Consider the following 27,591-nt stretch of genomic DNA (forward strand, 5'->3'; position numbering starts at 1 on the left):
AGTGATCATACAGCGAGGATGACACCTGCCTTGCACACGGCCGACCTGGGTTCGATCCTCAGCATCCCATATGTCCCGCAGCCCGTAGCTAAGAAACTCCTCCAGGTCATTGCCTGCAGAACGGGGCAGAGAGGGTGGGTCTCGGGGCGGCTCGGCCCTCTTAGGCCCCGCCCCGGAACCGCCCGCCGCCCCACCCACCAGGCCCCGCCCCTTCTGGCCTCGCCCATCACGACGGTATGCCCCGCCCCTCTAGGACTCCCCGACTGGGCCCCGCCCCGGCCCAAGGCCCCGCCCCACAGGCCACGCCCCCTCCCGGCTCCGCCCCGGCCCGGCTCGGGCGGCCGGAGGACCCGGAGCGGAGGCGCCGAGCCCGCGGCGGCGGCGGCGGCGGCGGGGACGATGTGGTTCTTCGCCCGGGACCCGGTCCGGGACTTCCCGTTCGAGCTCAGCCCGGAACCTCCGGAGGGCGGCCCGCCGGGCCCGTGGGTCCTGCACCGCGGCCGCAAGAAGGTGAGAGCGGCCCCGCTCCGCAGGCCGCGGCCGACCTCGGCCTCGCCTAGTCGGCGCCGCCGGCCCCGCCGCGTCGCGCCCGGCCTGACGTGGCCGCGGACTCCGGGGCAACGGGCCGGGGGAGGGGGCCGGGCAGTGTCGACGTGGCCGGCGGAAAGGCCGGGGCACCGGTGGCGGACGGAACCGGGGTCACGTGGCCGGGCAGTGGCCATGGCTGACCCCGGAGAGCCGGCGGCGCCGGGGACCCTCCGGGAGCCGGGGAGCCCCGCCGGCCCCTGCCCAGCCGCGACCTCCGCCTTCCCCAGGCCACAGGCAGCCCCGTGTCCATCTTCGTGTATGACGTGAAGCCGGGGGCCGAGGAGCAGACCCAGGTGGCCAAAGCTGCCTTCAAGCGCCTCAAGACTCTGCGACACCCCAACATCCTGGCCTACATCGATGGGCTGGAGGTACCCGCTCGCCCAGCCCACCCTGCCCCTGCATCCCCACCCCTCCCTTCCCCCTCCCACCCTGCCGCTCCCCAGCACCCCCAGATCGGATTTACCCGGCTCCCCACATGGCCCTCACCTCCCCTTTCTCTCTCTCCCTGCCCCACCCCCCGGGCCCCCCTGGACCCCTTCTCCAGACAGACAAATGCCTCCACGTGGTGACAGAGGCCGTGACCCCGCTGGGAACCTACCTCAAGGCCCGCGCAGAGTCGGGGGGCGTGAAGGAGCTGGAGCTCTCCTGGGGGCTGCACCAGATCGTGGTGAGGCGGGGGGCCGGTGAGGCGAGCAGGAGCGAGGGGGTGCGGGTTCTGGGGTGTGACGGTGTCTTCTGCCCCTAGAAAGCGCTGAGCTTCCTGGTCAACGACTGTGGCCTCATCCACAACAACGTCTGCATGGCGGCCGTGTTCGTGGACCGGGCCGGCGAGTGGAAGCTTGGGGGGCTGGACTACATGTACTCGGCCCAGGGAACCGATGGTCCCCCCCGCAAGGGCATCTCTGAGCTGGAGCAGTACGACCCCCCCGAGATGGCCGACAGTGGGGGCCGGGCTGTCAAAGAGAAGTGGTGGGTGCCAGGGACCCCCATTGGGGGAGGGGAGGACTCACTTTCTTTTTTTTAAATTTTTCTTTTTGGGTCACACCCAGGGATGCACAGGGGTTACTCCTGGTTCATGCACTCAGGGGTTACTCCTGGCGGTGCTCGGGGGACCATATGGGATGCTGGGAATCGAACCCGAGTCAGCCGCGTGCAAGGCAAATGCCCTCCCCGCTGTGCTATCGCTCCAGCCCCGGGACTCACTTCTGCTCACAGGGTCCTTGGAGTGATGGGGTGGGATGAACCGGGGCCCGGGAATTTGAAAGTTGTGTCACCTGGGGTGTCTCTGTGTGTCCCCAACACTGCCCGGTGGCCAGCTTCTGGGGGCTGAGGGGTAGATGGAGGAACAGAGCCCAGGGTGGCTGGCAGGGTCCTGAGCAGCTCTGGGTCACTCACTGCCTCAGGTCGGCCGACATGTGGCGCTTGGGATGCCTTATCTGGGAGGTCTTCAACGGGCCCCTGCCTCGAGCTGCCGCCCTGCGCAACCCAGGGAAGGTGAGCATGTGGTTGGCAGGGGAGGGGGGAGGAAGCACCCCCTGCCCCTCGCCACCAGCCATCCCTGTGCTCACAGTCACCCTCTGTTTCAGATCCCCAAATCGCTGGTGCCCCATTACTGCGAGCTGGTCGGAGCCAACCCCAAGGTGCGCCCCAACCCGGCCCGCTTCCTGCAGGACTGCCGGGCCCCCGGCGGCTTCATGAGCAACCGCTTCGTGGAGACCAACCTCTTCCTGGAAGAGATTCAGGTGCGCCCCCAACATCCCACTGAGCCCCTGAAGACCGTGTGGACAGTGGAGCCCGTGCCTGGGCGTCCAGGGAGGGGACAGCAAGTCTAAGGTGCTCTTGGAGTGGCCACCCACGGTCCCCCTGCATCCTGTGGCACTGCTGTGGGGTTGGGGGCAGACCTGGAACATGTCCCCTGGGCTCCATTGGTAGGCTTGGTCCCAGCCCTGGAAATCTGGGAGAGCGACAGAAGCCACTAAATGACAGAAGCTACCCACTAAGTGACGGGGTGCTCGGGGAAGGGCTCTCAAGTGTGACTTGGCACCTGGGGAAAGGGGTTCTAGGCATGGGCAGAGCGTGTGGAAGGCAGCAAGAGCTCTGAACACTCAGTGTTCCTGTCTGTATAATGGGCACAGGGGAAGGAGGAGGGAGCCCATCGCAGACACCTGCTCAGAGGTGACCGCAAAGCAGAGTGGGCAGGGCCCGGGAGCCTGAGGTGCATCTCAAGAAGGTGCTGGAACCCAGGCCCTGTCATCTCCCAGGCACATTGGCTGAGCAGCAGGGACTCGGCCTGGCTGTCCTCTGTAAAATGTGCCCCATGAGGAAAGTGTGCTTCTGCCCTATGCCAGGTGACATGGCGGCAGTGCCCAGACCCCTGGCAGCACCAGGCCAACCAAAGGCTGCCTCTCAGATAGCGTCTACACACGCCAGCTCAGATTGGAGAACTGTGGAGGTTGGGGGGTTATATCAGGGCCCCTCCACTCTCGGCTCATGATTCGGGAGCCCCTGTACTAGTCATGGGGGGCGATGACACCCCTCGGGATGGTGCACAGCAGAGGTGCCAGCCCCCTGGGGCAGACCGTCCTGGCCACTGCTGAGCTGTGTGGCTTTTGATTTTGCCCTCTCTGTTCGCCAGTGTTCTGGGTTAAACGTTAATTGGGTGGGAGCGATAGCACAGCGGTAGAGCGTTTGCCTTGCACACAGCCAACATGGCCGACCCTAGTTCGATTCCTCCGCCCCTCTCGGAGAGCCCGGCAAGCTACTGAGAGTATTCGATATGCCAGACACAGTAACAACAAAGTCTCCAATGGAGACGTTACTGGGCCCGCTCGAGCAAATCGACGATCAACGGGAGGGCCTTTACTTTACTTTTTACTTGGGTGGGAGAGATAGTATAGCAGGTAGGGTCCTTGCCTGGCACACAGACCCCAACGCCCCATAGGTTACCCCAATTCTCTCCAGGAGTGATCCCTGAGCGCTGCTGGGTGTGGATGGGTGAGCACTGACCCAGAGAGTCATGGGGTGTTTGCCTGTGTCCCAGGAGTGTAGCCAGGGAGGGTTGAGGCTGGATGGCCATTGTGCGCGCAGCCCATGTCGCTCGGTGGGAGCACCGGGCCCGGACCGGCGTCAGACTCTGCCTGGCCCAGCAATGCCCCCACGACCTTGCGGGGAGGCCCAGGAGGTGATGCTGTCACCTTCCTGTGCCGTGTTGTCCTTCGAATGCGGGGCTTGTCATGGCCTCACACCCCAGCGGGTGCACACCAGGGCCTGGTCCTGGAGCTGCCAGAGCTACATGACATTGGTGGCCTCTCCCGCGGCCACGCTGGCCCCCATGTTGTGCCCCTTGGTGTGAGCAGCATCGTTCCTGTCCCCCCCACTGTGCTGAAGGAGGATCTGGCTCAGGGCCACAAGGCCGGGGCCCAAGGGACAACTCAGGTGGTAGGTGACACGCCCCTTGTTTGGGGAGATGTGATCCACCCCCGGGTACTCGGGACCATGAGGTTGTGAGATTCGAACCCGGGCCTCCAAACCCTGCCTTACACGCACACAAGCCTCTCAAGTACAGGGGCCAGAGTGATAGTAAAGTGGGTCATGCATTTGCTTTGCACGCAGCTGACCCGGGTTCGATTCCCAGCATCCCATGTGGTCCCTCGAGCACCACCAGGAGTAATTTCCGAGTGCAGAACCGGGAAACCCCTGAGCATCGCCAGGTGTGTGATCCAATGAAACAAAAGACACAGTCAAATGTAGAGGGTGCTGACTTTGATCCCCAGCACCGTGGTCCCCCTCACACCAGCACTGTGGGCTGTGGCCTTGGTGGTCCCTGAACACTGCCAGGCCTGGTTCCTGGGAGTGCCCTCAGGCCCGAGTGCCCCCGAGGCAAAAGGAGGTCACGGCTAATAGCGGAACACTGACTTCAGAGTCCACACGTGTGTGTTGTGTGTCCGGCTGGCTGTGACCAGCTGCGTGGTGACGGGCTGCTGTCCCGCCGTCCCCTTCACTCCCAGATCAAAGAGCCCGCCGAGAAGCAGAAGTTCTTCCAGGAGCTGAGCAAGAGCCTGGACTCCTTCCCGGAGGACTTCTGCCGCCACAAGGTGCTGCCCCAGCTGCTGACGGCCTTCGAGTTTGGCAACACCGGGGCCGTCGTCCTCACGCCCCTCTTCAAGGTAAACGGGGGCGGGCCATAGGAACTGGGAGGCTAGAAACTGCTGGGTGAGGGCAGAGGGGACGGATGGGGGCTGGAGCGACAGTACAGCGGGGAGGGCACTTGCTTTACGCACAGCCGACCCATGTTCAATCTCCGCGATCCCCTGTGGTCCCCTGAGCACTGCCAGGAGTGATCCCTGAGTGTGGAGCCAGGAGTGAGCCCTGAGCCTCGCCAGGTGTGCCCAGAGGACAAGGGAAGGATGCATGGCGAAAGAGCAGCTTTCTGCCCGAGCCCGCGGCAGCCCCGTGTGTCCGAATTCTCACGAGAGCCCGTGCTGCCAGCCTGCAGCTCTTCTTGTCCACCCAAGCCAGCCCTGGTCCCCAAGCCTGGACTCTTCACCACTTCCCATACCTCCCTGCCCCTTCCTGACACCGGGCACTCAGCACCGCTGGCTTCCCAGAGCGACATCCTGCCCCTTCCTTACTCCGACCCCCGCCTCCTCTCACCTGGCCCAGGCTTGTCCCTGGTGGGGCAGGGAAGAAATCAGATAAACCCTGAGAGCAGGGAGAGCTGCGTGCAGGTGGCACAGAGAAGCTGGGTCTGGGGGGCAGGATGCCAGCAGCAGACCGGGCCACAGGAGCCCGGTGAGGCACATGGTGAGGGTCCCCTTTCCGCGCCTGCGCAGGTGGGCAAGTTCCTCAGCGCGGAGGAGTACCAGCAGAAGATGATCCCCGTGGTGGTGAAGATGTTCTCATCCACCGACCGCGCTATGCGCATCCGCCTCCTTCAGCAGGTGGGCCGCCAGCTGCCCCACGGACGGTGGTCATAGGGCCCGGGAGGCTGTGTTCTAGGGCAGGGGAGTTAGTCCAGGGGTTCTCTGGTGTTTGGAGGATGTCCAGCCTGCCCAGGCCTCAGACCCCCTCCAGCACCTCAGTTGGTCCCTCTGCGCTCTTGGGTGGAGATAATCTCTCCTGCCTTGAGACAGCACCAGTGGGTTGGAGCGTGTGAAAGGGAAGCGCTGGTGGTCCCATTGTCATCGAGGCCTAGGGTCGGGGGTTCCCTTTCCCAGAGGAGGCAGCGGGGGCCCTGAGAGGGGGTCCCCGCTCTTCCCAGGACCCTCTGGCCTCTCCTCAACCCCTACCCACATGGGCTGCGGGTCGGGAGGCCACGGCAGCAATGGCCCTTGGCCCAGAGGGGTGGCGGGGCCGCTTGTGCTCATGCCCTTCCCCGCACTCAGATGGAGCAGTTCATCCAGTACCTGGACGAGCCGACCGTCAACTCCCAAATCTTCCCGCACGTGGTGCATGGCTTCCTGGACACCAACCCGGCCATCCGGGAGCAGACGGTCAAGGTGGGTGTGGTGGCCATCTCCCAAGAGGCTTGGGTCTGGCCTGTTGTCTGAGCAGGCAGTGGGAGGGGAGCCCCAGGGTGCAGGGGGCCCCGGGCGGGAGAGCCTCACGGCACACCAGAGTGGTCTGGAGGCCTTGCTGGAAGGTGTCATTGGGGCCCACAGTTTGGGGTTTCAGGGAACTGCACAGTGCCAGCTTGAAGGGTGTCATTGCGTGTGTTTTTGGGGCGTTGGGGCCACACCTGGCAGAGCTCAGGGCCTGTTCCTGACTGCGCTTAGGAGTGACCCCAGCAGTACTTGGGGGTCCATATATGGTGCCAGTGGTGCAGTGGGGTTCGCTGCAGCAAGGCAAGCGCTTCGCTTTCTGTACTTTTTCTTAGGCCCCAAGTAGCTTTTTAAACATTTGTGTGTGTGTTATTGTCTTTGGGTTTTTGTTTCGTTCGATGGTGGGTATGGAATCTCTCGGGCTCCACAGTTTGGGAGCATGTGATCTCTCCCTGAGCCCAGCAGTCCTTCTTGGAGCCCTGAGAGGAAAGGAAACAGGGGAGACCTTGAGGAAGTTGTTCCTGCAGCAGGAGCAGGCGGCCCCCGGGCCCACCGCCCAAGCCACAGGTCGGGGGTAGCTGTGGGGGTGCAGGTCTGCAGGGAGCGCAGGGTTGAGACAGACGCGGGCCAGCGGTTGGTGAAGGGGCAGCGAGGGGGTGCTGAGGGGGCTCCGGCCGCTCCCCCTCACGCCCCCCTGCCCGCCCGCAGTCCATGCTGCTCCTGGCCCCCAAGCTGAACGAGACCAACCTCAACGTGGAGCTCATGAAGCACTTCGCGCGGCTGCAGGCCAAGGACGAGCAGGGCCCCATCCGCTGCAACACCACCGTGTGCCTGGGCAAGATCGGCTCATACCTGAGCGCCAGCGTGAGTGGCTGCCGCTGTGAGCGGGGACGCGACCACGGCACCCCCTCAGCCCGCAGCAGGAGGCCAGGCCCAGTCCCCCTGGGGCCCCCTCCTCCAGCCAGTCTCTGTTTTCTTTACTTTTTTTTTTCTTTTTGGGTCACACCCAGTGATGCACAGGGGTTATTCTTGGCTCTTTACTCAGGAATCACTCCTGGTGGTGATCGGGGGACCCTATGGGATGCTGGGAATCGAACCCGGATTGGCCACGTGCAAGGCAAATGCCCTACCCACTGTGCTATCGCTCCAGCCCCAGCCACTGTCTCTTGCTGTCTGTGGGAGCCACGACCCAGAGTCATTTTTATTTATTTATTTTTTTGGTCACACCCGGTGATGCTCAGGGGTTACTCCTGGCAGTGCTTGGGGGACCATCTAGGATTCTGGGAATTGAACCCAGGTCGGCCTCGTGCAAGGCAAATGCCCTACCCTCTGAGACCCAAGTTCGTTTTTCTTTTTTTTTTGTTTTTCTTATGGGGTGGGGAGAGGGGTTTGGGCCACACTTGGAGGTGCTCAGGGGGAACTCCTGGCTCTGCACTCAGGAATCACTCCTGGCATTCTCATGTGGGGTGCTGGGAATTGAACCTGGCTCTACTGCATGCCAGGCCAACACATACCCCCCTCCCCTCCCCCCCAACTCGACCATCTCCCTTGCCCCAAGATCCAGAAATTTATGACAATTCTTTCCACTTGTTAGGTTAGTGATTAACTTCCAATGTTCAGCTCGGGGCCCCCAAGCCTACTCTCAGGACCTTCTCCCCTGTCCCCCCAGACCAGGCACAGGGTCCTCACCTCTGCCTTCAGCCGGGCCACCAAGGACCCGTTCGCCCCCTCCCGGGTGGCGGGCGTCCTGGGCTTCGCCGCCACCCACAACCTCTACTCCATGAATGACTGTGCCCACAAGATCCTGCCCGTGCTCTGTGGCCTCACCGTGGACCCCGAGAAATCTGTGCGGGATCAGGTGAGGGGCCTGGGCCGGGCTTCAGGGGTACTGGGGCCTCACTGGTCGGGTGGCCTCATGGGACCCTGGAGCCCTCAGCTCAGTGCCTTTGTCCCCACAGGCCTTCAAGGCCATTCGAAGCTTCTTGTCCAAATTGGAGTCTGTGTCCGAAGACCCCTCCCAGCTGACTGAAGCAGGTAAGTGGCCACTTTCTGTCCCACAGTCCCTGGAAGTGGGGGTCCCCGTTCCTTCCCACCTCACTGACACCTCTGTGCAGTGTGATGGCGGGGAGCACAGCAGGCAGCTGTGTCTTGGGGACTGCCCGGCCCCTCTCTCTGCCCCTCCAGAGAAGGACGTGCACGCGGCCTCCAGCCCTGGCGTGGGGGGCGCCGCCGCCACCTGGGCCGGCTGGGCCGTGACGGGGGTCTCTTCACTCACCTCCAAGCTTATTCGTGCGAACCCCACCACTGCCCCTGCCGAGACCCCTGCTGCTCAGAGACCCCCACCTGAGGGTGAGTGTCCAGCCTGGCTCATCCGTGGCTGAGCAGGATTGGGGGCGTAGGTACCCAGAGGGGCGGTGGCAGTAAACTGCAGGTTACAGTGAATTCGTGTCGCGAGGCTCCTCCCCGCACACCCCTGTACCCGCTGCCCCTCAGCTCCAGCCACAGTTCCCAGTTCCAGGACCCCAGATTGGGGGCGCTGAATGAGTCTCTGCTCCCCAGGTCTCCCCGCCCCCGTCCCCGCCCCCACCCCTGTTCCATCCACACCGATGCCCTCAAGCCGCTGGGAGTCCCAAGAGGAGGACAAGGACCCAGCCGAGGACAGCAGTGCTGCCGACAGATGGGACGATGAGGACTGGGGCAGTCTGGAGGTGAGGGTGCGGGCTGCGACTCTGGGGGCCCGTGTGTGTCATACCGTGGCCGCTGTGCAGAGCTGAGCCCCTTCCTCCCCCCACCCCCAAGGAAAGGCCCTTCCCAGACCGGGTTCCGACTGGGGGTCGGGGGCTCGGGGTGGGCTGAGGATAGTGCGGGTTGCCCTGAGAGGATGGGGAGGGGGCGCAGAGCTGAAGGCCCAAGAGAGCAAAACCCATTTGCAAGGGAATCTGGGCCTCAGCCGATGGGGCGCAGACACAGCCGTGAAGTTGCAGGGCTGCACCTCCTGGGGCGGGCGGGTCAGCCGTGCCTCTCCCTGCAGCAGGAGGCCGAGTCTGTGCTGGCTCAGCAGGACGACTGGAGCGCCGGGGGCCAGGCCAGCCGGGCTGGGCAGGTGAGCCCGGAGGGGTCTGCGGAGGCGGCCGCCCACTGGCCCGGCCCTGGCTACCTGTCTGTCCCTCTCCCGCAGACCAGCAGTGCTGACCACGCCAAATCCCCGGAGTCGGACTGGAACAGCTGGGAAGCCGAGGGCTCCTGGGAACAGGGCTGGCAGGAGCGGCCAAGCCCCCAGGAGCCGCCCCCTGAGGGCACTCGCCTGGCCAGCGAGTATAACTGGGGCAACCCTGAGCCCAGCGACAAGGGCGACGATCCCTTTGCCACCCTGTCAGCTCGCAAGGAGACTGGTGGCCGGGTACGTGGCGGGGTCCCCGGGGAGGTTAGTGCAGGGAGGGCCCCAGTTGACCCCCACGCCAGCACATTCTTCCCTTTGCAGCCGCGGCGGGACTCCTGGGGTGATGACAACTGGGAGGGCCTAGAGACCGACAGTCGTAAGTGCTGGGGGCGCGGAGGGTGGGAGTTGAGGCTGGTGGGCAAGCCCCTCTGCGGTCCTCAGCCCAACCCCCCTTCCTGTGCCCAGGGCAGGCCAAAGCAGAGCTGGCCCGAAAGAAGCGGGAGGAGCGTCGCAGGGAGCTGGAGGCCAAGCGGGCGGAGAAGAAGGCCGCGAAGGGCCCCATGAAGCTGGGGACTCGGAAGTTGGACTGAACCACTGGTGTGGGCACTTCCGGCTGCGGAGAGCAGCCCGGCAGATGTATTTATTGTACAAACCATGTCCAGGCGCATCTCATGTGTACATAATCAGAGCCACAATAAATTCTATTTCACACCCGCTGTGCTGGGCTCAGTCTAGCAGCCCGGGAGGAGCCTGAGGCCCCCGCTGCCTGCGGAGCGCGAGTCCATCCCGGGCGGCAACGTCGGTTTGCTTCGAAGCAGAGTAAAGAGGCGCGATCTGATTTGTCAGTTTCTAGAAGACGCCCTCCGGGAGGAAGGCCAGGGCCGCCCCGACACCCGGCACTGGCAGGTGGGCCGGCCGCGCCTGTGCGGGCACGCTCGAGATCGGGGGCAGCGCAAAGAGGGCTCGGCGGACCCCAGAGGGTCCCTGGGGCCGAGCCCCAAGTCGGGGCACAAGCGAGAGGCCATGCTCGCCCGAGTGTGGAGGTGGCGGAAACCCCTCGGCTAGGGGTCGCGGCGGTGTCAGCGGAGACGCTGGGGCACACAGGCCCCGTGCGGACGGCTGCGCGCGAAGCCAGCTTTGCAGACGCAGCGGAAGGAGCCGCTCGTGTTCACGCAGCGCTCGCTCTTGCACAGCAGCCCGCGCTGGTTCAGCTCTCGGCACTCGTCAATGTCTGGAGGGACGAGGTAGGAGGGTAGGCGCGGGATCCAGAAGCGCCGCTGGCCCCGCCCCTCTGGCCCCGCCCACCACCTGGACCATGCCCATCCCGCAATCATGCCCCTGGCCCCGCCCACCACACAACCACGCCCTTTGTCCCGCCCATCACCGGCCTGCCCATACCGCGGTCACGCCCCTCTGGCCCCGCCCACCCGCAGCCACGCCCCTCGCCCACGACTCACCCACACAGCGGGCGCGGGACGCGTCCAGCTGGAAACCACCCGGACACTCGCACACGGCGCCGCCGGGCCGCTGCACGCAGCGTCCACTCACACAGCGGCACTCGTCCGAATCCTCCTCGGAACTGTCGTCCTCTGCGCGGCCCGGCAGAATAGGAAATGTTGCACGGATGTTCGCAACCATGCCTGAGTTTCCGCTCCCCCCCGCCCAAACTCACCTCGTGGGGGCTTCCCGAGCAGCAGGGGGCTCGTGTCCCAGAAAGAATTGCTCTCACTCTGTGAAGTCGGGCACTGGAACCCTGCAAGAACCGGTGCTGTGAGGCCAGGAACCTCCGTGCGCCCCTTCTGCGGCCCCCAGTCTCCCCCAGTGGCTCACCGGCGCCCCGCAGTGGGCAGGGGCGACAATGGGCTCCCCAGCCACGGCCCTGCCGACAGCAGCAGTCTTCGAAGGTGAGGACGCGGTCGGTCAGGGGGCCCGAGCACTTGCCGTCCTCCCCTCGCTGGCTCCAGCACACCTCCCGCCGCTCCGGTGCCCGCTCTATGGAAGGGGTCCAGCGTCAGGTCCCCAGCGGTCTGCCCGGTTCCAGCCCACCCACGGGGCCGCAGCCCCAGGTCTGCACTCGGCTCTCGGGGGCCCTGGAGTGGGCCCAAGACGACCCTCGCCCTCACCGGCCGGACCCTCTGGGAGCTGGCAGCCACGGCCGGAGGGCCCGGGCACCCAGGGCGAGCGGCACTCGCAGCGGTAGGAGCCCGGCAGGTTGACGCAGCGGCCAGGGCGGCAGGCCGCCGGGTCCTGGCACTCGTCCACATCTACGGGCAGCGAGGGGGCGGGTGGGGGTGGCGGTCACAGGCCGGCCCGAGTCCCCGCGCGCTCCCACTTCCCCAGTCGGCGGCCCGGCCCTCACCCATCTCCTCCGGGCTCAGACACTGGCGCTGCACCGGGCTGTACTCGGCCGGGGGCGTGCAGGCGCAGCGGTAGCCCCCACGCGTGTTCTCGCACACGCCGTTGCGGCAGTTGGACTCATCCAAGCACTCGTCCACGTCTGCGGGGAGGCAAAGGTCGAGACGTGGACGTGGTAAGGAGCCCGGAGCGGGGGGTGGGGGGACACGCGTGTCCCGGCCGCCGCGCTCACCCACGCACTCCAGCAGGTTGCCGTCGTAGTAGAAGCCTTGCTTGCAGTAGCACTCGTAGCCCGGCTGCGTGTTCACGCACTTGCCCTCTTTGCAGATCTCCGCGCCGAACAATATGCACTCGTCGATGTCTGCGGAAGGAGACGCTGTGGGCTCTCCCAGCCCGGTCACCCAAGGCTTGGCCGCCAGGAGGCGGTGGGCAGCGGCGCCAAGGCAGTGCGAGGGGCCTGGCCAGACGCCCGGTTTGTGGGTGGAGTTTGCTACTAGCGGGGCGGGGAGACTGTGGCCGTGTGGGCGGGTGCTGGAACCGGATTGCAGCAGCAGCATGGGGCGGGGCCGTGGGAGCCGGGATGGGGCCGTGTCCTGGCTTACCGCGGTGGGCCGGGATGCCGTAGTTGACGATGTTGTTGTCTTGGGTGTAGCCCTTCCCATCCGGGCAGAGGCTGTGGAACTCGGCTGCAGGGAGGAGCAGGCGTGGGGAAGGAAGGAGGCAGGACTGAGCGCATGCATGCCAGGTCGGCCCTCTCTGCCTCATTTTCCATACCCAGGGAGGAGCCGTTTCCCCCAATCCTCCAAAGGAAGAGGGGCCAACGCTGTGGTATACAGCGGGTTGGGCGCTTGCCTTGCATGCCCGATCTAGGTTCCAACCCTGGCGTCCCATAAGGTTCCCTGAGCGCGGCCAGGACTAATTCCTGAATGCAGAGCCAGGAGTAAGTCCAGAGCATCGCTGGGTGTAGCCCCAAAACAAAGGGGGGGGGAGGGGAATCCTCCAAAGAAAGCCAAAGAAAGAAACAGATGCTCAGAGCAGGGCAAGAGCTGGTTGGGTACCGACCTGAGCTGTAGACCGGGCAGGGGTAGATCTCGCAGTGGTCTCCCCAGCCAGCCCCCAGCGAGCAGCAACACTCCTGCTGAGTGACGTTGGTGGCAAGGACGCTGTCGCAGAATACTGTGTCGTCGAAGTTAAGATAGCATTCCTTCTTGTGGTGGGGCTGCTCCACTTCTGAGGGGGACGGGGTGGGGGGAGGAGACTCAGCACCTTGAGAGTGTCTTGGCCTGTGCAATGCGCCCCTTCCTCTGCTCCCTCCAGAGCCCAGCACCGCCAGGCTCTCCCAGCTCAGAGGGATTTATGTCTTCCCGCTGCCTGTACTGGAGACGGTGGGGTCCAGAGCTGATTGATTGGGGGGCGCTCACCCTCACAGCCATGCTGGTCCTGGGTGGGGGTGAAGCCCTCATCGCAGACACAGACGTAGGAGCCCTGCAGGTTCTCGCAGGCCCCGTGGGGAAGGCACAGCCCCAAGTCCTGGCTACACTCATCTATGTCTGCGGAGAAGAGAGACGCTCTCAGCGGGGAGCCAGCGCATTCCCAGGGGGGTGGCCTTACCCAAGTGGAGAACCTGCATTTCCACTGGGATTCAAAATTCACTCAACAGGAATTCCAGTGGTGGACCAGTGGTGGTCTACAGCTGTAAAAAGTTTGAAAACCACTTCCTCTAAACATCCCCTGCCCGGAGTTCGTAGGACACAGGTGTACAGTGTCTGCTCCCTAAAAACCATCAGCAGCTCCTTGCAAACGTCTGTGCTCTGAGAAGATTATTCTTTGGCTGGGAACACCATCCTAAAACTTTCCTCTCCCTTGGGATCCTGTTCCTGCAGCAAGTCCCAATTAAACGGTCACCTCTCCACTGCAACTAATCGTGAACCCAGATCCCTTTCAGCACCCAGACCCAGAACTCAGAATCGGCTGAGATGTCAGCCTTTCCTGCTGGGAGCCTGGGTCGCTCTGAATCTGGTGCATGTAAGAGAAGATCAATATGTCAGTATCCTCAGTCACGGCCAGCCTGACTGTTACTGTTCCAGGGGAAAGAGTGGAAATGTGAGAGGCTGGGGATGTAGCTCAGTGTAAAGCGCTTGCCTGGCAGATGTGAGAAAACCTGGGTTCAATCCCCGGCATCGCAGCAAAAGAAAAAAAAAAGAGGAAGAAGAGAGGAAGTATGAGTGAGAGAGAGCGACAAACATCATCAGTGCGTCTCGGAGATGACCTCTCCCCGTCTCCGCCCCAGGAGCCCTCGGCCAACCCTGCCTTACCTTGGCACTTCCTGCCGCCTACCAGCCGATGCCCCTGGGGACAGAGACACCGGTAGGAGCCGTTGGTGTTGCTGCAGTCGCCCCCAATGCAGGCCGCAGGGAAGTCACACTCATCAATATCTAGGGATCAGAGAGGCGGAGGGAGAGTCTCAGAGGCTGATCCCACCCGCTCATAGATCCTGAGATACCAAAGCTTCCCTGTGCCAGGGTACAGGGGACCCTGGGCTGAGGGTCAGGGTGAGAGAGGAATAGTCAGCCCCTGGCTGTCGCCCCCCCCCGACCCCGCTTACCCTCGCAGCGGCTCCGGTCCCTGGACAGATGGTAGCCAGAGAGGCACTGGCACTGGAAGGAGCCCGGCGTGTTGGTACAGAGACCATTGTCACACACGTCCCCAGAATCACACTCATCCACATCTGCAGAACACAGGGCATGGGCGGGTGGTCAGCACAGCTGGGCCGCCCCCTCCTTCTGCCCCCACTGCCTTGGGCTTCCCCAGGGCCTCTCACATCCGCTCTGACCCATCCTCCCTTCTTCCCGGATAAATCCACACCCCCGATTTTGGGGGGTAGTTTAGGCTGTCACACCCTGCAGTGCTCAGGGTTGGGAGGACCATGCGGGGTACGGAGGATCAAACTGCAGCTGGCCGCAGTCAGGCAAGTGCCCCCTCCTCATTACTGTCTCTGTGGCCCCTCCCCGCTGTCTGCTCCCGGGCTAGCGGAACTTTCCTGTCCCGGAAGAACACGCTGCGCTACCTGCCCGCTGGTGAAAGCTGGTCCCTGTCCACTCCTGAGCCCTGTCCGAGCCCCGCCCTTCCCCCGGCCCCTCCCCAGCCACCCTGACTCTGCTGCCATCACCACCACCTCCCGGTGCCTCTTCTCCAGCCTCCTCCTCCTCCTAGACGCAGGCCAGGTCGTGACTCAGCGGCAGAGCATCTGACCCCTATGTGAGGCCTTGGGTCACCCTCAGAGCTCCCCACACGCATGTGGCTGGCAGCAGTGTCAACCTCGCATTCCAGCTTCTGCGCCCTTCCTGCCAGCGCACGCTTGGGTCAGGGCTCCTCACTGCTTCGCTCTGGCCCCCACGGGCATCTCAGATGCCCCTTCCTCCCTCCGTCTCTGTCCCCAAGCCTTCCTCTCACTGGGTTTTGCAGCTTGTCTTCTTCCTCCTCATCAAACTGCCTCTTGGCCTCTGGGTCCCGAGTGCTGAGTGGTGCCAGCCACTCCAGGGCTAACAGGAAACTTAGTGTCTCCTCAAATCCTGAATCCACGACCCCCACAGAGTTCCCCTCCTGGAACCCGGAGGCACCCTCCTTCAATTTCTCCTTTACCTGGATGCCTGTTAAGAACCGAAGGAATTTGTTTTGTTTGTTTGCTTATGGGTCACACCTGGTGATGCTCAGGGGTTATTCAGGAATCACTCAGGCAGTTATTCAGGCAGTGCTCAGGGACTATACGGGATGCCAGGGACCAAACCTGGGCCAGCCATATTTGAGACAAATGCCCACTCGCTGTACTATCATTCCTAAAGCCAAAGCAATTTTTCAGTCTTTCTCAAATTTCAACACATTTCATGACACACCCACCCCCACCCCTGGCCAGGCCTTCCTGGCTCTCCTGCCCTATGCTGGTGTCTCTGGCCTTAAACCTCCCACACACCATCACCCCCACACTCCGCGGCAGAGAACTTTATTTTATTTTGCTTTTTAGGTCACACCCAGCTGATGCTCAGGGGTTACTCCTGGCTCTGCACTCAGGAATCACTCCTGGCACTGCTTGGGAGACCATATAGGGTGCTGGGAATCAAACCCAGGTCGCCTGCATGCAAGGCAAACGCCCTACCCGCTGTGCTATTGCTCCAGCCCCGCCAGAGAACTTTAAAGCAAATGGTGACTCCTCTCACTCTTCCCCCTTCGACTGTTTCAACGGCTTTGCAAAAGAAGATTCAAGTCTTGCCTCCTAAGGCTTTTCCTCCAAAGAAATTCTAGTGGCCTCTTCCTGGGTGGGGTTCGCTTAAAACATGAGGGGCCCTAACCACCGTTTTGACAGATGAGATAAGCCAGTACCAGCTTCAGCACCCGAGTAGGTGGGATGGGGGTGCGGGAGCTGGAACTCACCCACGCAGCTGCGGGCGTCAGGCGCCGGCACGTAACCCTGAGTGCACGTGCAGCGGAAGGAGCCCGGGAGGTTCTCGCACCAGCCAGGGGAGCAGGGGGTGCCCTCGGCGCATTCGTTCACGTCTGCGGCGGAGGAAGATGGACTCAGATTCTGAACCCACTACACCCAGGTGAGGTCCACTATCCTGAGCTACTCCCCGGAGGCCCCGCCCTCGGGGTCCCTCAAATCTGCATCTGGTGCGGGGAAGGCATCCCGTCACCGGGGCAACTCGCAAACGGCTCCGCTGATTGGCCTCCGGAGACCCGGCCCCCAGACTCTCAGAGACTGATTGGCCTCCGGGGAACCAGGCCCCGCCCTCACCGCGGCAGGCTCCGCCCCCCTGGCTGCGATAGCCGGGCTGGCAGGCGATGCATTTGAAGCTCCCAGGTTTGTTCTCGCATTTGCCATCCGGGCAGGTCGTGGGGTCTCGGCACTCGTCAATGTCTGCGAAGGACAGAGGGAGAAGTGAACCCGTCTGGGGACAAGGTGTTTGGCCAGACGCTGGGGGTTCCCGGTCCCCAAGCTCTGGGAGGGAGGGCCAGAGCTGGGCAGAGGAATCCGGGTTCCCCTCTCTTCATCCCCAACCCAACCCCGCGCCCGCCCCGTCGTGGGACATCCGAAGGCTAATCCCACGCCTCCCCGCACCGGGCCGGGCACGGTCTCGCGCACCTTCGCACACAGCCGGCCGGGAAGCTTTCAGGCGGTAGCCGGGGTAACAGGTGCACTTGTAGTGGCCGGGAAAGTTGATGCAGAAGCCGCCGTCGCCGCAGATGTGGGGCTTGGCGCACTCGTTCAAGTCTGCGCGGGAGGAAGGGGGCGCCGGAGAGAGTCAGAGGGATTACACCGCTGCCGGGGTGGGGGGGAAATACACCGCCACCCCACCCCACCCCCGCCTCCACCGCGTCCCCACCGTCCAGGCCGCGCTCACCCACGCACGAGCGCCCCCCGGCGCCCACGTGCAGGCGGTAGCCGCGGTGGCATCGGCAGTTGTAGGAGCCTCCGGTGTTCATGCAGATGCCCCTCCCGGCGCCGCACGGCTCCGCGTCGCACTCGTTCACGTCTGAGAAGGACACGGGCTGTCACCGCGCTCCGGTCACCCCGGCCGCCCCTTCGCTTACCCCCTGCCCCGCGCCCGCGCTCACCCACGCAGTAGCGGTTCTGCGGGTGCGACCGGTAGCCGGGGTTGCAGTGGCAGGAATAGTCTGGCGGGCCCGGGACGCATTCTCCGTGGCCACAGATGTTCTGGTTCAGGCGGCACTCGTCGGTCTCTACCGGCGGACGGAGCAGATCAGGGGGCACTCACTTGGGCCGTGTCCAGGTGGACTCCAATAGCCCAGATCTAAATACCTGGATGTCTCAGCGGGTTACTCTGTGACTCATACTCCAGTCCTGCCGCTTCCTACCCTCCGTTTCCTACCCTCCGTCCCCAATCACCCCAAAGCACCGCTCAGATAGCTCCGGGCCATGAGTCAGATCTCCAGATAGCGCTATCTCCACTTTAGGAAGGGCCCCTGAGGCTTTGGTTTGGTTTTGGTTTTAGGTCGTGCCCAGCGTCCAGAACGGGATCACTCAGTGGGGACCATATGTGATGCTAGGGGTCAAACCAGGGTGGCTTCCAGAGGCAGGTGCCTCATTTGCTGTACTGTCTCTCCATTCGGTCTCTTGTTACTTCTTATCCACAATCTACTCTACCTGGACTCCATCACCCCAAATCCAGCCACCTTCTCGCAGGGCCTCTTAGTCATCCCAATAACGATATTCAAAAGGATATGACACCCCCTTCCCTCAATCACCTCAACATTTTATTGTAACTGTTGCTTTACCCGACTATATATTTTAGGGTGATAATTGCACACCCACACGTCCATCATCAGATCATCTCAATATTTAAAACCCTCAACCTTGAGGGCTGAAGAGATAGCATAGTGGGTAGCTCATCTGCCTTGTACGTGACCAACCCTGCACCCCTTTTTTCCCCACTAGGAGTGATCCCTGAGTGCAAAGCCAGAAGTAAGCCCTGAGCAAAAACAGATATGGTCCCCAAACCACAACACCCTTCAACCTCAACCAGATTAATATCCTCTTGCCGAGTGACCCCCAACACCCTTTGCCTTGAGGACCTGGATCCTCCACTCCAGAAAATTTGGTTTCTTCTGCCTCCCCGTGCAGGCAGGAGCTGGGTCTGGGGCATCCTGACTGGTCCCATCACTGTGTGTAGATTCCAGGAACCCCCATCCTTTGTGACCCATCCTAGATTTTCCTCCTTTTAATCCCTTCTCTAGTGCCTCCTACACAGAGCCCAGGCTTGGAAGCACCACTACATCCCCCCCATTTCCAGCCAGTGAGATTTAGCACTCTGGAATTCTCCCAAGGAGGTCCCTAACACCCCTTCCTCTAACAAGACTCCCCTGGTGCCTCTTCTTCAGTTCCCAGACTGTGGTAGGCTATCTGGGGTCCCCAGAAGCTCTCCAGGGGCTCATCTAAACTCTGGGATTTAGGGGCTGGAGCAATAGCATAACGGGTAGGGCGTTTGCCTTGCATGCGGCCGACCCGGGTTCGATTCCCAGCATCCCATAGGGTCCCCCGAGCACTGCCAGGAGTGATTCCTGAGTGCAAAGCCAGGAGTGGCCCTTGAGCATCGCCGGGTGTGACCCAAAAAAAAAGCAAAATAAATAAATAAACTCTGGGATTCAATCCGGCTCTTGGCTCTTAGGCAGCTGTGGAATTCACCCACATATGTGGTGAATTTGACTCAGCTGTGTGACCTGGGTCAAGTTACTGCACCTCTCTGAGCCTCTTTTTGACAACAAGGTGTGCCCTCCAGAGTCTGAGAAGGTTAGATGATATTCAGTAGGTGAGTATCATCAGCCAGGGCCTGGCACTGGGCACTGGCGAGGCAGAGCTGGCAGTCCAATGCCCCAAACCCTGCATTTTCTACAGTCTTTGGCATCAAACCCAAGCCTCTTAAGCAGGCGGCATGCGCCAGCCCTCCCCGGTTCAGCGCCGGGCTGCGTGTGGTTTACCTCGCCACCGCTCTTTCATTTTCCATGCCCTGGTCTCTTCCCTTGGAATGTCCTCCTCAGCCTGCCTGCCCACTCCTTTCCCGCATCTCATTAATTTCCAGCCCCACTTCCAGCTTTCCCTCACAGCCACCTACATGCTGTCACCGTCTCCCACTTCCTTCCTCCTCTGACTTGTTTGTACGGAGCATGTGTGAGACACCCTAGATTTCTGCTCACTCATGTTTGCTGTCTGTCTGCTCCGTAAGTGCATAGAATTTCTGTCTGCTTTGATTTTTATTTGTATCCCTAGCACCTACATAGCGTCTAGCACACAGCAGATGCTTAATAAATGCTTGTTGAAGGAAGGAATGTCTTTGGACTGGACGGACCACAATAGCACCCGGGCAAGAGTCTCTGGTGCCCACAGCACCTTCCTTAGCGCCCAGCCCTGGCCCTTCCGTGCCCACAATCTTGCAACGCGCCGCTAGCTCTAGGGAAAGATTGAAGGCGGGTGGGGAGGGGGCGGGGGCGTGGCCTGATAGGGGCGTGGTCAGTTCGCTCGGGGGCGTGGTCTGTGTGGACGGGTCTTACCTGTGACCTGGGTCGGGGCGATCTCCACCGCGCTGCGGGACGTGGGCAAGTCAGGCAGGAAGCGGCGTATAGTGGGCGGCGAAGGCCGGGAGATGAGCTCTGAAGGGGGCAGCAGCGCACACCCGGAGCGCGGGGCGCGTGAGGCGCGGGCGGGGGGACCGGGGCGTTTGGGTCCCCGCTCCCGAAAAGTCACCGACTGGAAACTTGACGGCGAACCTCACCGCCCCCTGGTGTCTAACCTGTGAACTACATGCACACGCCCCAGCACGGACGCGCCTCCCGCCCCGCCCCTTCCGTTCCCGCAGTTTGCGGCCCCTGCAGCGATGCAGCTGCGGTGCCAAGCTTACCCGGGTAGGGTCGGGCCAGAGCTGTGGTGGCAGTCGGGTGGCTCTGCTGAGCTGACTGTTCCTCGTTCGCTGGCTACGGGGTGACAGCAGCGTGAGCCCCGTTCCGGAAGTCTCCCAGACCCGCCCACCTGGGCTCTCATACTCACAGAGTCGGTGCTCACCCCTAAAAAAGGAAAATTATGGGCCCGTGTAAGTGTTGGGCTGGAGAAGATGGTCAAGTCTGGTACGGACAGTTGGGTGTCTATGCTTCAGTTCTGCAAAACGTAGGAGTAGGGCGCTTCCCTTGCACGTGGCTGACCCGGGTTCCATCCCCAGCACCCATATATTCCCCTGAGCCTGCGAGGAGTGATCCCTGAGCTCAGAGGTGGGGTGAGCCCTTAGCACAGCTCTATATGGCCTCCTCTCCCCCCATTAAAACAAACAAACCCATAAAAGTCATGTCTCAACTGGTGATATGGCTCAGTGATAGAACACATGCCAAGGGGGTCAGCTAGCAGCCAAGAAGTAATTGCACTGGCCAGAGAGACGGTTCAGAGCTGAAAGCTCTTGCTTACATGTGGCTGATCCCTGTTCCATCCCCGGCACTGCAGACGGTCCCCTGAGCACCACCAGAAGCGGCCCAACTACCCACCCCCATCCAAAGAAAAAAAAAATTGTCTCCAGGGTCAGGAAAACAGGCTGAGGCTAGTGGGACTGCTGGCTGATAGGACAAGGTGTGACATTACAGTCAGGACAGCCAGCACCAAGTCCCTGGGTACGAGGGCAGAGGGGCAGCCTGCAGGCAGCAATTGGGAGGAATCATGCCCTGGTCTGGAGAGCAAAGGGACTCTGGTGAAACCAGATCTGCAGGGCAGCAAAATCCCGGGTCATGCTGGTTAGGGGTCAGAGGCTCAGCGCGGGGGTCATTGCTCAGAGCAGGGACTAGGAGTGAGGAGGTTTGACTCCAAGGTCAATATGTCGGGGTAGGAGACTGGCACCTCTTAGGGAATAGGGGATCAGGCCAAACCTTTCTCTTCCTCTGTATCCTCAGGCAGCAGTGCCCGGCTTGGGCTCTCAGGGAGCTGCTGGGGCTTGGGTGGCTCATCCGGGTGCAGGTAAAGGGAAAAGTCACTCTCGCCCTGGATGGTGAGGGTCTGGTGGGACGTGAGAATGTGGTAACCCTTCCCGGCCGGGCAGATCTCTTTGAAGGCCGCTGCAGCCAAAGCAAAGGGCAGAGAGTGAGTCTGGCCCAGCAGGCCCACGGCACACAGTCCCTGTCCCCATGCGCCCCCGCTCACCGGTGCCATCCGCCGGGCAGCGCTGGCACCGCGCGCCCCAAGCCTTGCCGACGCTGCAGCAGCAGAGCTGGTGGGTGAGGCGTGTGGTCAGCGGGTGCTGGCACTGGTGCTCAGGGCTCACCAGGCGGAAGCACAGGCTCTTCTCCTCCGGCTTGTCGGCTGTGGGGCCAGTGCAGGTTGTGGGCATTTGGGCCTGGACACCACCCACCCCTCCTTCCCAGCTGCTCGGGGACAGTGTCCGGCCCCGGCAACCCGTGACCCTCAAGTAATCCTGTGCCCATATGACCCTGAGTTCGCATGACCTTAGCTAGTCCTGAAACCTTGACCCCTGCCCTGGTTGACCCCATTCTTGCTCCTGACCCCTCGGACCCATCCAGCTCCTGATCCGTGACCCTGACGGTGGTGACTTGGGAGCCCTCTGATCCCAGATTCTCTCTGCCCTGGCAGAAACCTTCCTGCGTTCACCCCTGCCCCCACTCTCTGACCCCTCCTGGTGCCTGGGGACCTCCAGGGAACCCGAGCCCCCAGCCTCACCTATGCACTGCGTCCGGGAGGGCCCCAAGCTATAGCCGGGGGCACAGGCACACCTGTAGGAGCCGGGCGTGTTGAGGCAGTCACCATGGCGACACAGGCCCGGCATGGCACACTCGTTGATATCTGTGGTGAGGGAGAGTTTGGTGCCTGGTGTCTGGGGGACATCTGTCCAGCTCCTCCCTCAGGTCCTCCCACCCACCTGGCCTTACCCTGGCAGTGGGTGCTGTTGAGTCTCTTATAGCCCTGGGGGCAGTCAGCCCCCACGTCGCCCCGGAGAGGCCCGGGTTTCTGCACCCCCGTGTCTGCAGAGAGAGGGAAGCGTGGCTGGGAGGCTGCGGGTCTTCAGTGAGAGGCTTGGCTGGAGGGAGGGGGTGACCCGCGCCTGGACACTCACACTGCAGCTGGGGACACTTGTGGCACTTGCTCTGGCCCCAGGCCGTGCCAATGCTCCCGCAGCAGTCCTCCTGCTTGGTGAGGCCAGGGAGGGGGTTGCTGCCACACTGCGGGGAGAGGGGCAGAGTCATGCAGCGCCCACCTCCAGCCCCTCGGCCCCCCACCTCCAGAGACCTTCCTCCTCCTCCTCCTCCCTCTGTCTGTGGGGAGCCCAGTTCTGGGTCCCAGGTGCCACTCACAGGTTGCTTGGGCAGCGTGTCCTGGAAGCAGCGGCCCAGGGGCTTCTGCGTGGCTGGCCGGGGGTGTGGGGGTTTGGGGTGCGGCAGCAGGTGCTGGGAGGGGGCCGCGCCCTCGGCGTTGGAGCCCTCGATGCGGTGCACTTGGACCGAGGCCTCGGGCGGGTGGTGGACACGGACGTTCACCACGGGGGGTGGGGCCTGCACTGAGGGGTACATTGGGGGATTCAGCGCTGCCCCCCAGGTGGTGGGTCCCTCTGTTGCCCACCCCCGTCGGCCTCTGGGTGGGCGCATGGTCTGATACCTTCTGCGGAGATCTGGCCGGGTCCGAGGGGCACCAGGAAGGCTGCGTGCTGGGCCGGGGGCCCCTCCCCGGGGCCCGGCGGATCGGCAATCACCTGGACCGCGTAGATGGCGTGTTTGCTGGCCACCGGCTCACCCTCGGCCGCCAGCGCCGGCAGCGCACCTGTGGACAGCGGTCCGGCCCGGCCCGGCCCCGGGCCCGAGCCACCTGCCCCTCCGCTGGCTCCTCCGGTGGGCACTTGGCAGAAGCGCCCCGTGAAGTCGGGGGGACACAGGCACTGGTTGCGGGACGAACACTGGCCGCCGTTCATGCAGGGCAGCGGGCACACCACTGCGGAGGGAAGGCAGGTGAGGGCAGCCCTACCTCTGCCCTCTGGGTTTGTAACGCGCCACGCACCCGGGAAACCACCTGCGGGCCCTTGGTACCCAGATTGGCTTCTGGGGTGTCAGTCTCAGGCTTAAACCTTAGTGGGGAGGGCAGGCGGGGCCTGGAGCTACTTGCTGGCCCTGGCAGGGGCTCAGTGCATCGTCTACAGGTCCCTGATCTGTCACCCCAGTGACTTATACACAGACCCAGCTTCTAAGAGCAGCAAGGGAGACAGATGCCCCCCCCCACACTGACTGTGGACCCCATCTCTAGCTGGTGCTGCCTCCTCCACCAGTTTTAGGCCCCAGCCTTCTCCCTCCCTCGGGCACCCACCCTGTATCGCCAATCATGCCACATCGACACCCACTCTCCAGGGTCACTCAAGAGCACCCCCAGACCCCATGCTCTTGATTTTTCTTTACCGCTTCTGTTTATTTTGGTTGTTGTTCTTGTTAATTTTGGTTACATCTAGCAGTGCTCAGGGCTTACTCCTGGCTCTGTGCTCAGGGATCACTGCTGGCGGGCATGGCGACCACGGAGTGCCAGGGAGCAACCCAGGACAGCACAGGCAAGGCAAGCACTGGACTGGCTCTCCAGCCCTCACCCCACACTCTTGGAACCTCGCCTTGACCTTGGCCCTGTAGGCATTCCTCCCCCCAGCACTCGACACCCTCCTCCATGGGGTCCTGGGCGCCATCTCTCTGCCCCACAGTCCCGAGTCAGCCTCGCCTCTGCCCCCGTTCCCTCCAGATCCTAGGGCTCCTGCCCCGCTGCCTCTGCACCCCTAAATGCACCCTCCAAAGCCCGCACTAGCCCTCTTGGTCTGGGCACTTGAAGGACTCCATGACCCCAGGCAAAGTTTCCTGTGCACCCTCGGTAACCCACTTCCTTTTCTTTTTCTTTTTTTTTGGGGGGGTCACACCTGGCGATGCTCAGGGGTTACTCCTGGCTCTGCACTCAGGAATCACACCTGGCGGTGCTCAGGGGACCATATGGGATGCTAGGAATAGAACCCGGGTCGGTCGCATGCAAGGCAAAAATGCCCGACCCACTATGCTATCGCTCCAGCCCCACCCGCTTCCTTTTCCTGCCCCCACAAACGAGGCACACTGGCTTCCACGGCTGATCCATGCCACCTCCCATTTCTACCTATTCAGATCATCCTTTTGGGGGTGGGCTTTGGGGGTCACACCCAGCAGTGCTCAAGGCCCACTCTGCGGTGCTGGGGGCGCTTCCCAGGGCGCCCATATACAAAGCATGCGGTCCTGCCCCTGGCTGGTGTTCAGACCTTATCTCCCCACTTTCAGCTTCTCCCCAGGGCCTCTCCTGAGTGGCCACCACTGCCCCGCTCTGCCTGGCACCTGACTCCGTTAGATCCCTGTGTCTGCCAGGGAAGGAAGGCCAGGAGAGGTGCGCCAGGCTGTGGGCCCACGCACTGCCCTGCCCATCCCCTGCTGCCTTTCTGGGCACCTGCTGGGCCTCAGAGGAACAGCCCGCAGGGCAGACGCTCTGGGCCCGGCTGAGAGCAGCCCAGCCCCGTGCATCCTGCCACCGCCCAGGGTCAGGACCCCGGGCCCCAGAGGTGTGTCCCGGCCAGGGGGGCAGCTGCCTCTCCTTCCTGCCTCCTGTGAGTCACCCACGGTGGTGAGGGTGACCTCTCCGTGACACCCGCCCACTGTGGCCTGGGCACTGAGCCTGGGGGATGTGGGTAGCACGGATGGAGACAGCAGCCCGGACAGGACGACCAGGGCCCAGGGAGGCTGGGCACACATGCAGAGTCATCTTGTCTCACACAGACACATGCACACACACTCACACACACGCATGCACTGGTTCTGACACAAGCCCAGGCCCGGGAACACTCCCCAGTGACTAGAAGCACGCAAACAACACACAGAAACAGCCACTTAAGCCCCAACCCCTCTCAGCAGAGGTAACTGGGGGTCTGGTGGCTGGGCTGGCTGGGGTGAGGCTGGTGAGGACAGGAATGTGGATGCCCGGCTGTTTTGCTGGTGCCATCCTGGGCTAGCCCTAATTATCCTGTCCAAGAGGGTAATTACTGCTGCGACACCCCCACACGTACCCTGCCCGCCAAGGGGGCGGAGAGCGGAGAAGAACGGGCCCCAGGCTGGCCCTTTGAAGAGCCTGAGGGGTGCGCCTGGCGGGGCGGGGGAGTCTCGGGAGACCTTGGGGACCATCGAGGCAGAGTTGCCAGAGCTCTTAGGGAAGGCAGAGGGGGCTGGGGAAGGGGCACTGAGAACCCAAACCGACTCTTACCTCCAGCCTCCCCAACAAGACCTGGGGAACACCCGCCCCTCCCCCCAGCCAGGTGTCTCTCTGCCCGCCTTTGCCCCCCTCCCACCTTCGGACACTTTTAAAGACTTTTCCTGTTCCTTCCTGCCACTGCGTTTCTGGAACTTTCTCCCAGCTCTCCCGCGCGCCCCCACCCCGCCCCTCCCCAGCTCACCGCCCCCGGCACCTCCTGGAGAGCCGTCCCGGCTGCCTGCACCCCAGGCCCTGCCCAGAGCCCCTTCCCCGGCGCCGCGCACCCCCTGCTGACCTCCCCCGTCGCAGGCCTCACCCCCAGCCCCGAGCGAGCCCGCCGAGCGGCCGAGGCGGCCCGGGGGAGTGTCGCCGCGGGGAACGCGGGACTCGGGGCCACCCCGCGGCCGGGCGCCCGCCCCGGCCGTGCGCGCCGTCCAGCCCCGCGCCCCCGGCCCGCGGCCCCGGCCCTCACCCACGCGGAAGCCGGAGCCCGTGAGCGTGTCGGTGCTGTGGCCGTTCTCGCCGATGAGCGTCATGTTGGAGCCCTGCTGACAACTGTCGCGACACTGGCCCTTGACGCAGGTCCGCTTGCAGATCACCGGCGCAAAGACCACCTTGAAGCGCTCGCGGGCCAGCGCCCCGCCCCCGCCGGCGCCCCGCTCGCCCGCCGGCCCCCCCGCCGCCAGCGGCAGCAGCAGCAGCAGCGGCGGCAGCAGCGCCGCCGCCCCCGCCGCGCGCATCGCCGGGGCCGCGGCCCGCAGCCCCCCGGGGGTCGCTCCCGCCGCGCGCGGGGAGGGGGCAGCGGCCGCGGGAGCCCCGACGCCGCCGAGGCCCCGGGCGGCAGCGCGCGGGCGGGACGCGGGAGCCGAGCAGTTGTTTTCCCTGGCCGCGGCGGCGAGGGGGCTGGGGCGCTGGCCCCGCGCCACCGCACGGCCCGCTCGGGCGCTTTTTTTTTTTCCTCTCTTTTTCTTTTTCTTTCTTTCTCTCTCTTTTTTTTTTTCGGGGCTCGCGTCGCCGCTGCCGCCTGGCGGAGCGAGGGTGTGCGGGCGGGCGGAGGCCGGGGGGCGGCCCCGCCCCAGATGCCCGCCCCCCCGGAACCCGGCGCGCTGGGCGCCTTCCAGCGGGCCCTCACCTGGGAGCGCCCGGCCCGGCCGCCGGATTCCTCCGGGCGGGGCGGGAGCCCCGGGCCGCGGGGGCAGATCGGCGGCGCGGCCCGGGGTCCGGCCGGCCGTGGGAGACCAGGTGGCGCGGCGACCCCGGCCCCAGGCCCCGCGCCGGCCTCTGCCAGCCAGCCCCCCCCACCCCCAGGGCAGCGGTGCAGGTCCGCACCCTCCGGCCCCGGGCTCCCCGAGGTCCCGGGAAGAAGCCCGGAGAGGTCCGGAAGCGGAGCGGAAAGAACCAAGCTGGAAAAACAGCTTTTCTCTGGCCCCCCTCCCTGCCCCCTCACACCCGCACCCCCCCAAGCGAGGGCTCTGGTGCCCACCGCCACCCTCCCCCCGCTGGCCTTGTCTGGCCTGGCTGATGGGCCTGGCTCTCGGCCTCAGACGCTCTGGAATCGCCAAGCTCTGAGCTCAGGGCCTGGCCCCCTTCCCAGGCTAACAGCCGGAGGAGGGGGTGCTGCTGCCGAGTGAGGGGGGGCTGGGGAGGGCACGGCCAGGGTGGGGGGCCAGGGCAGGGGTTGGCAGGGCCCCCGGGAGGAGGAGGGGGGGCCTGGTGGCTGGTCTGACGTGGCCCCCGGGGGCCAGTCTGGAGACCCCCTGGGTCCAGCCTCTGACTCAGCTCAGCGCTGGCCGGTGGGCGGTGCGGTCAGTACAGGACGCTGCCAAGTCAGGGTGACACCGGGCCGCTCCTACTGGGCCGGGGTAGTCTGCAGTGGGGGAGGGGCGCACATCTGCGCAGGACAGGGCATTGCTTTGTGGACTCATGGATTTGGGCGATTGGGGGGAACTGAGTGGACCCCCTTAGTGGAGCCCAGGGGTGAACTGCCTGGCCGGCTCAGGGTCCGGCTCTGTGTCTTGGGGGAGTGGGGGGGGATATCCCCATGCTGCTGAAACCCAAGAGGGCTGTGTCCGGCCCTAAGTGCAGAGGTCGCAGGTCAGGTTTGGGGGAGCCCAGTAGAAGAGGAGCCTGTGGGAGCTCAAGGCACTGAGGAGGGGTGCAGCGGG

The 27,591-nt window shown here is 63.7% G+C and overlaps 2 protein-coding genes across 4 annotated transcripts; one reads left to right on the forward strand and one right to left on the reverse strand.

The window, feature by feature from the left end:
* Window positions 1-315: 315 nt before the first annotated feature.
* Window positions 316-10,004, forward strand: SCYL1 (SCY1 like pseudokinase 1). 2 transcript variants are annotated; one of them, XM_056131619.1, is made up of 18 exons: window positions 316-510; window positions 816-956; window positions 1,133-1,255; window positions 1,334-1,557; window positions 1,992-2,082; window positions 2,175-2,330; window positions 4,596-4,754; window positions 5,421-5,528; window positions 5,973-6,086; window positions 6,837-6,992; window positions 7,798-7,986; window positions 8,087-8,162; window positions 8,313-8,477; window positions 8,688-8,836; window positions 9,160-9,231; window positions 9,307-9,528; window positions 9,610-9,664; window positions 9,754-10,004. In XM_056131619.1, exons 1-18 carry the CDS (start codon window positions 400-402, stop codon window positions 9,876-9,878), a joined length of 2,436 nt encoding a protein of 811 aa, XP_055987594.1. In that variant the 5' UTR covers window positions 316-399; the 3' UTR covers window positions 9,879-10,004. The 2 variants fall into 2 exon arrangements, with proteins under 2 accessions (XP_055987594.1, XP_055987595.1); XM_056131620.1 differs by having other exon boundaries at window positions 9,163-9,231.
* Window positions 9,887-26,416, reverse strand: LTBP3 (latent transforming growth factor beta binding protein 3). 2 transcript variants are annotated; one of them, XM_056131632.1, is made up of 28 exons: window positions 25,899-26,416; window positions 22,796-23,125; window positions 22,495-22,697; window positions 22,257-22,362; window positions 22,072-22,164; window positions 21,863-21,985; window positions 21,329-21,487; window positions 21,058-21,243; window positions 20,198-20,214; window positions 20,052-20,124; window positions 19,705-19,803; window positions 17,254-17,379; window positions 17,040-17,171; window positions 16,781-16,909; window positions 16,433-16,555; window positions 16,072-16,194; window positions 14,249-14,371; window positions 13,959-14,078; window positions 13,065-13,193; window positions 12,706-12,873; window positions 12,246-12,329; window positions 11,876-12,004; window positions 11,648-11,785; window positions 11,412-11,552; window positions 11,119-11,280; window positions 10,961-11,041; window positions 10,746-10,877; window positions 9,887-10,519 (listed from the first exon to the last, which is right to left on the reverse strand). In XM_056131632.1, the coding sequence occupies exons 1-28, from the start codon at window positions 26,164-26,166 to the stop codon at window positions 10,368-10,370; spliced, it is 3,849 nt and encodes a 1,282-aa protein (XP_055987607.1). In that variant the 5' UTR covers window positions 26,167-26,416; the 3' UTR covers window positions 9,887-10,367. The 2 variants fall into 2 exon arrangements, with proteins under 2 accessions (XP_055987607.1, XP_055987608.1); XM_056131633.1 differs by lacking the exon at window positions 11,412-11,552 and having other exon boundaries at window positions 25,899-26,415.
* Between the last annotated feature and the right edge of the window lie 1,175 nt (window positions 26,417-27,591).

The sequence above is a fragment of the Sorex fumeus genome, unplaced genomic scaffold, assembly GCF_029834395.1.
Source record: "Sorex fumeus unplaced genomic scaffold, SorFum_2.1 ptg000093l, whole genome shotgun sequence".
NCBI classification, from domain to species: domain Eukaryota; kingdom Metazoa; phylum Chordata; class Mammalia; order Eulipotyphla; family Soricidae; genus Sorex; species Sorex fumeus.

Coding starts and splice junctions, on each gene's coding strand:
- SCYL1 (XM_056131619.1), top strand. CDS start 400: ATGTGGTTCTTCGCCCGGGACCCGGTCCGGGACTTCCCGTTCGAGCTC. Junction 511..815: donor TGCACCGCGGCCGCAAGAAG/GTGAGAGCGGCC, acceptor CGCCTTCCCCAG/GCCACAGGCAGCCCCGTGTC. Junction 9,232..9,306: donor AGGCCAGCCGGGCTGGGCAG/GTGAGCCCGGAG, acceptor CCTCTCCCGCAG/ACCAGCAGTGCTGACCACGC.
- LTBP3 (XM_056131632.1), bottom strand. CDS start 26,166: ATGCGCGCGGCGGGGGCGGCGGCGCTGCTGCCGCCGCTGCTGCTGCTG. Junction 17,172..17,253: donor GCAGAACCGCTACTGCGTGG/GTGAGCGCGGGC, acceptor TGTCCTTCTCAG/ACGTGAACGAGTGCGACGCG. Junction 12,005..12,245: donor CGGCATCCCGGCCCACCGCG/GTAAGCCAGGAC, acceptor CTCCTTCCGCAG/ACATCGACGAGTGCATATTG.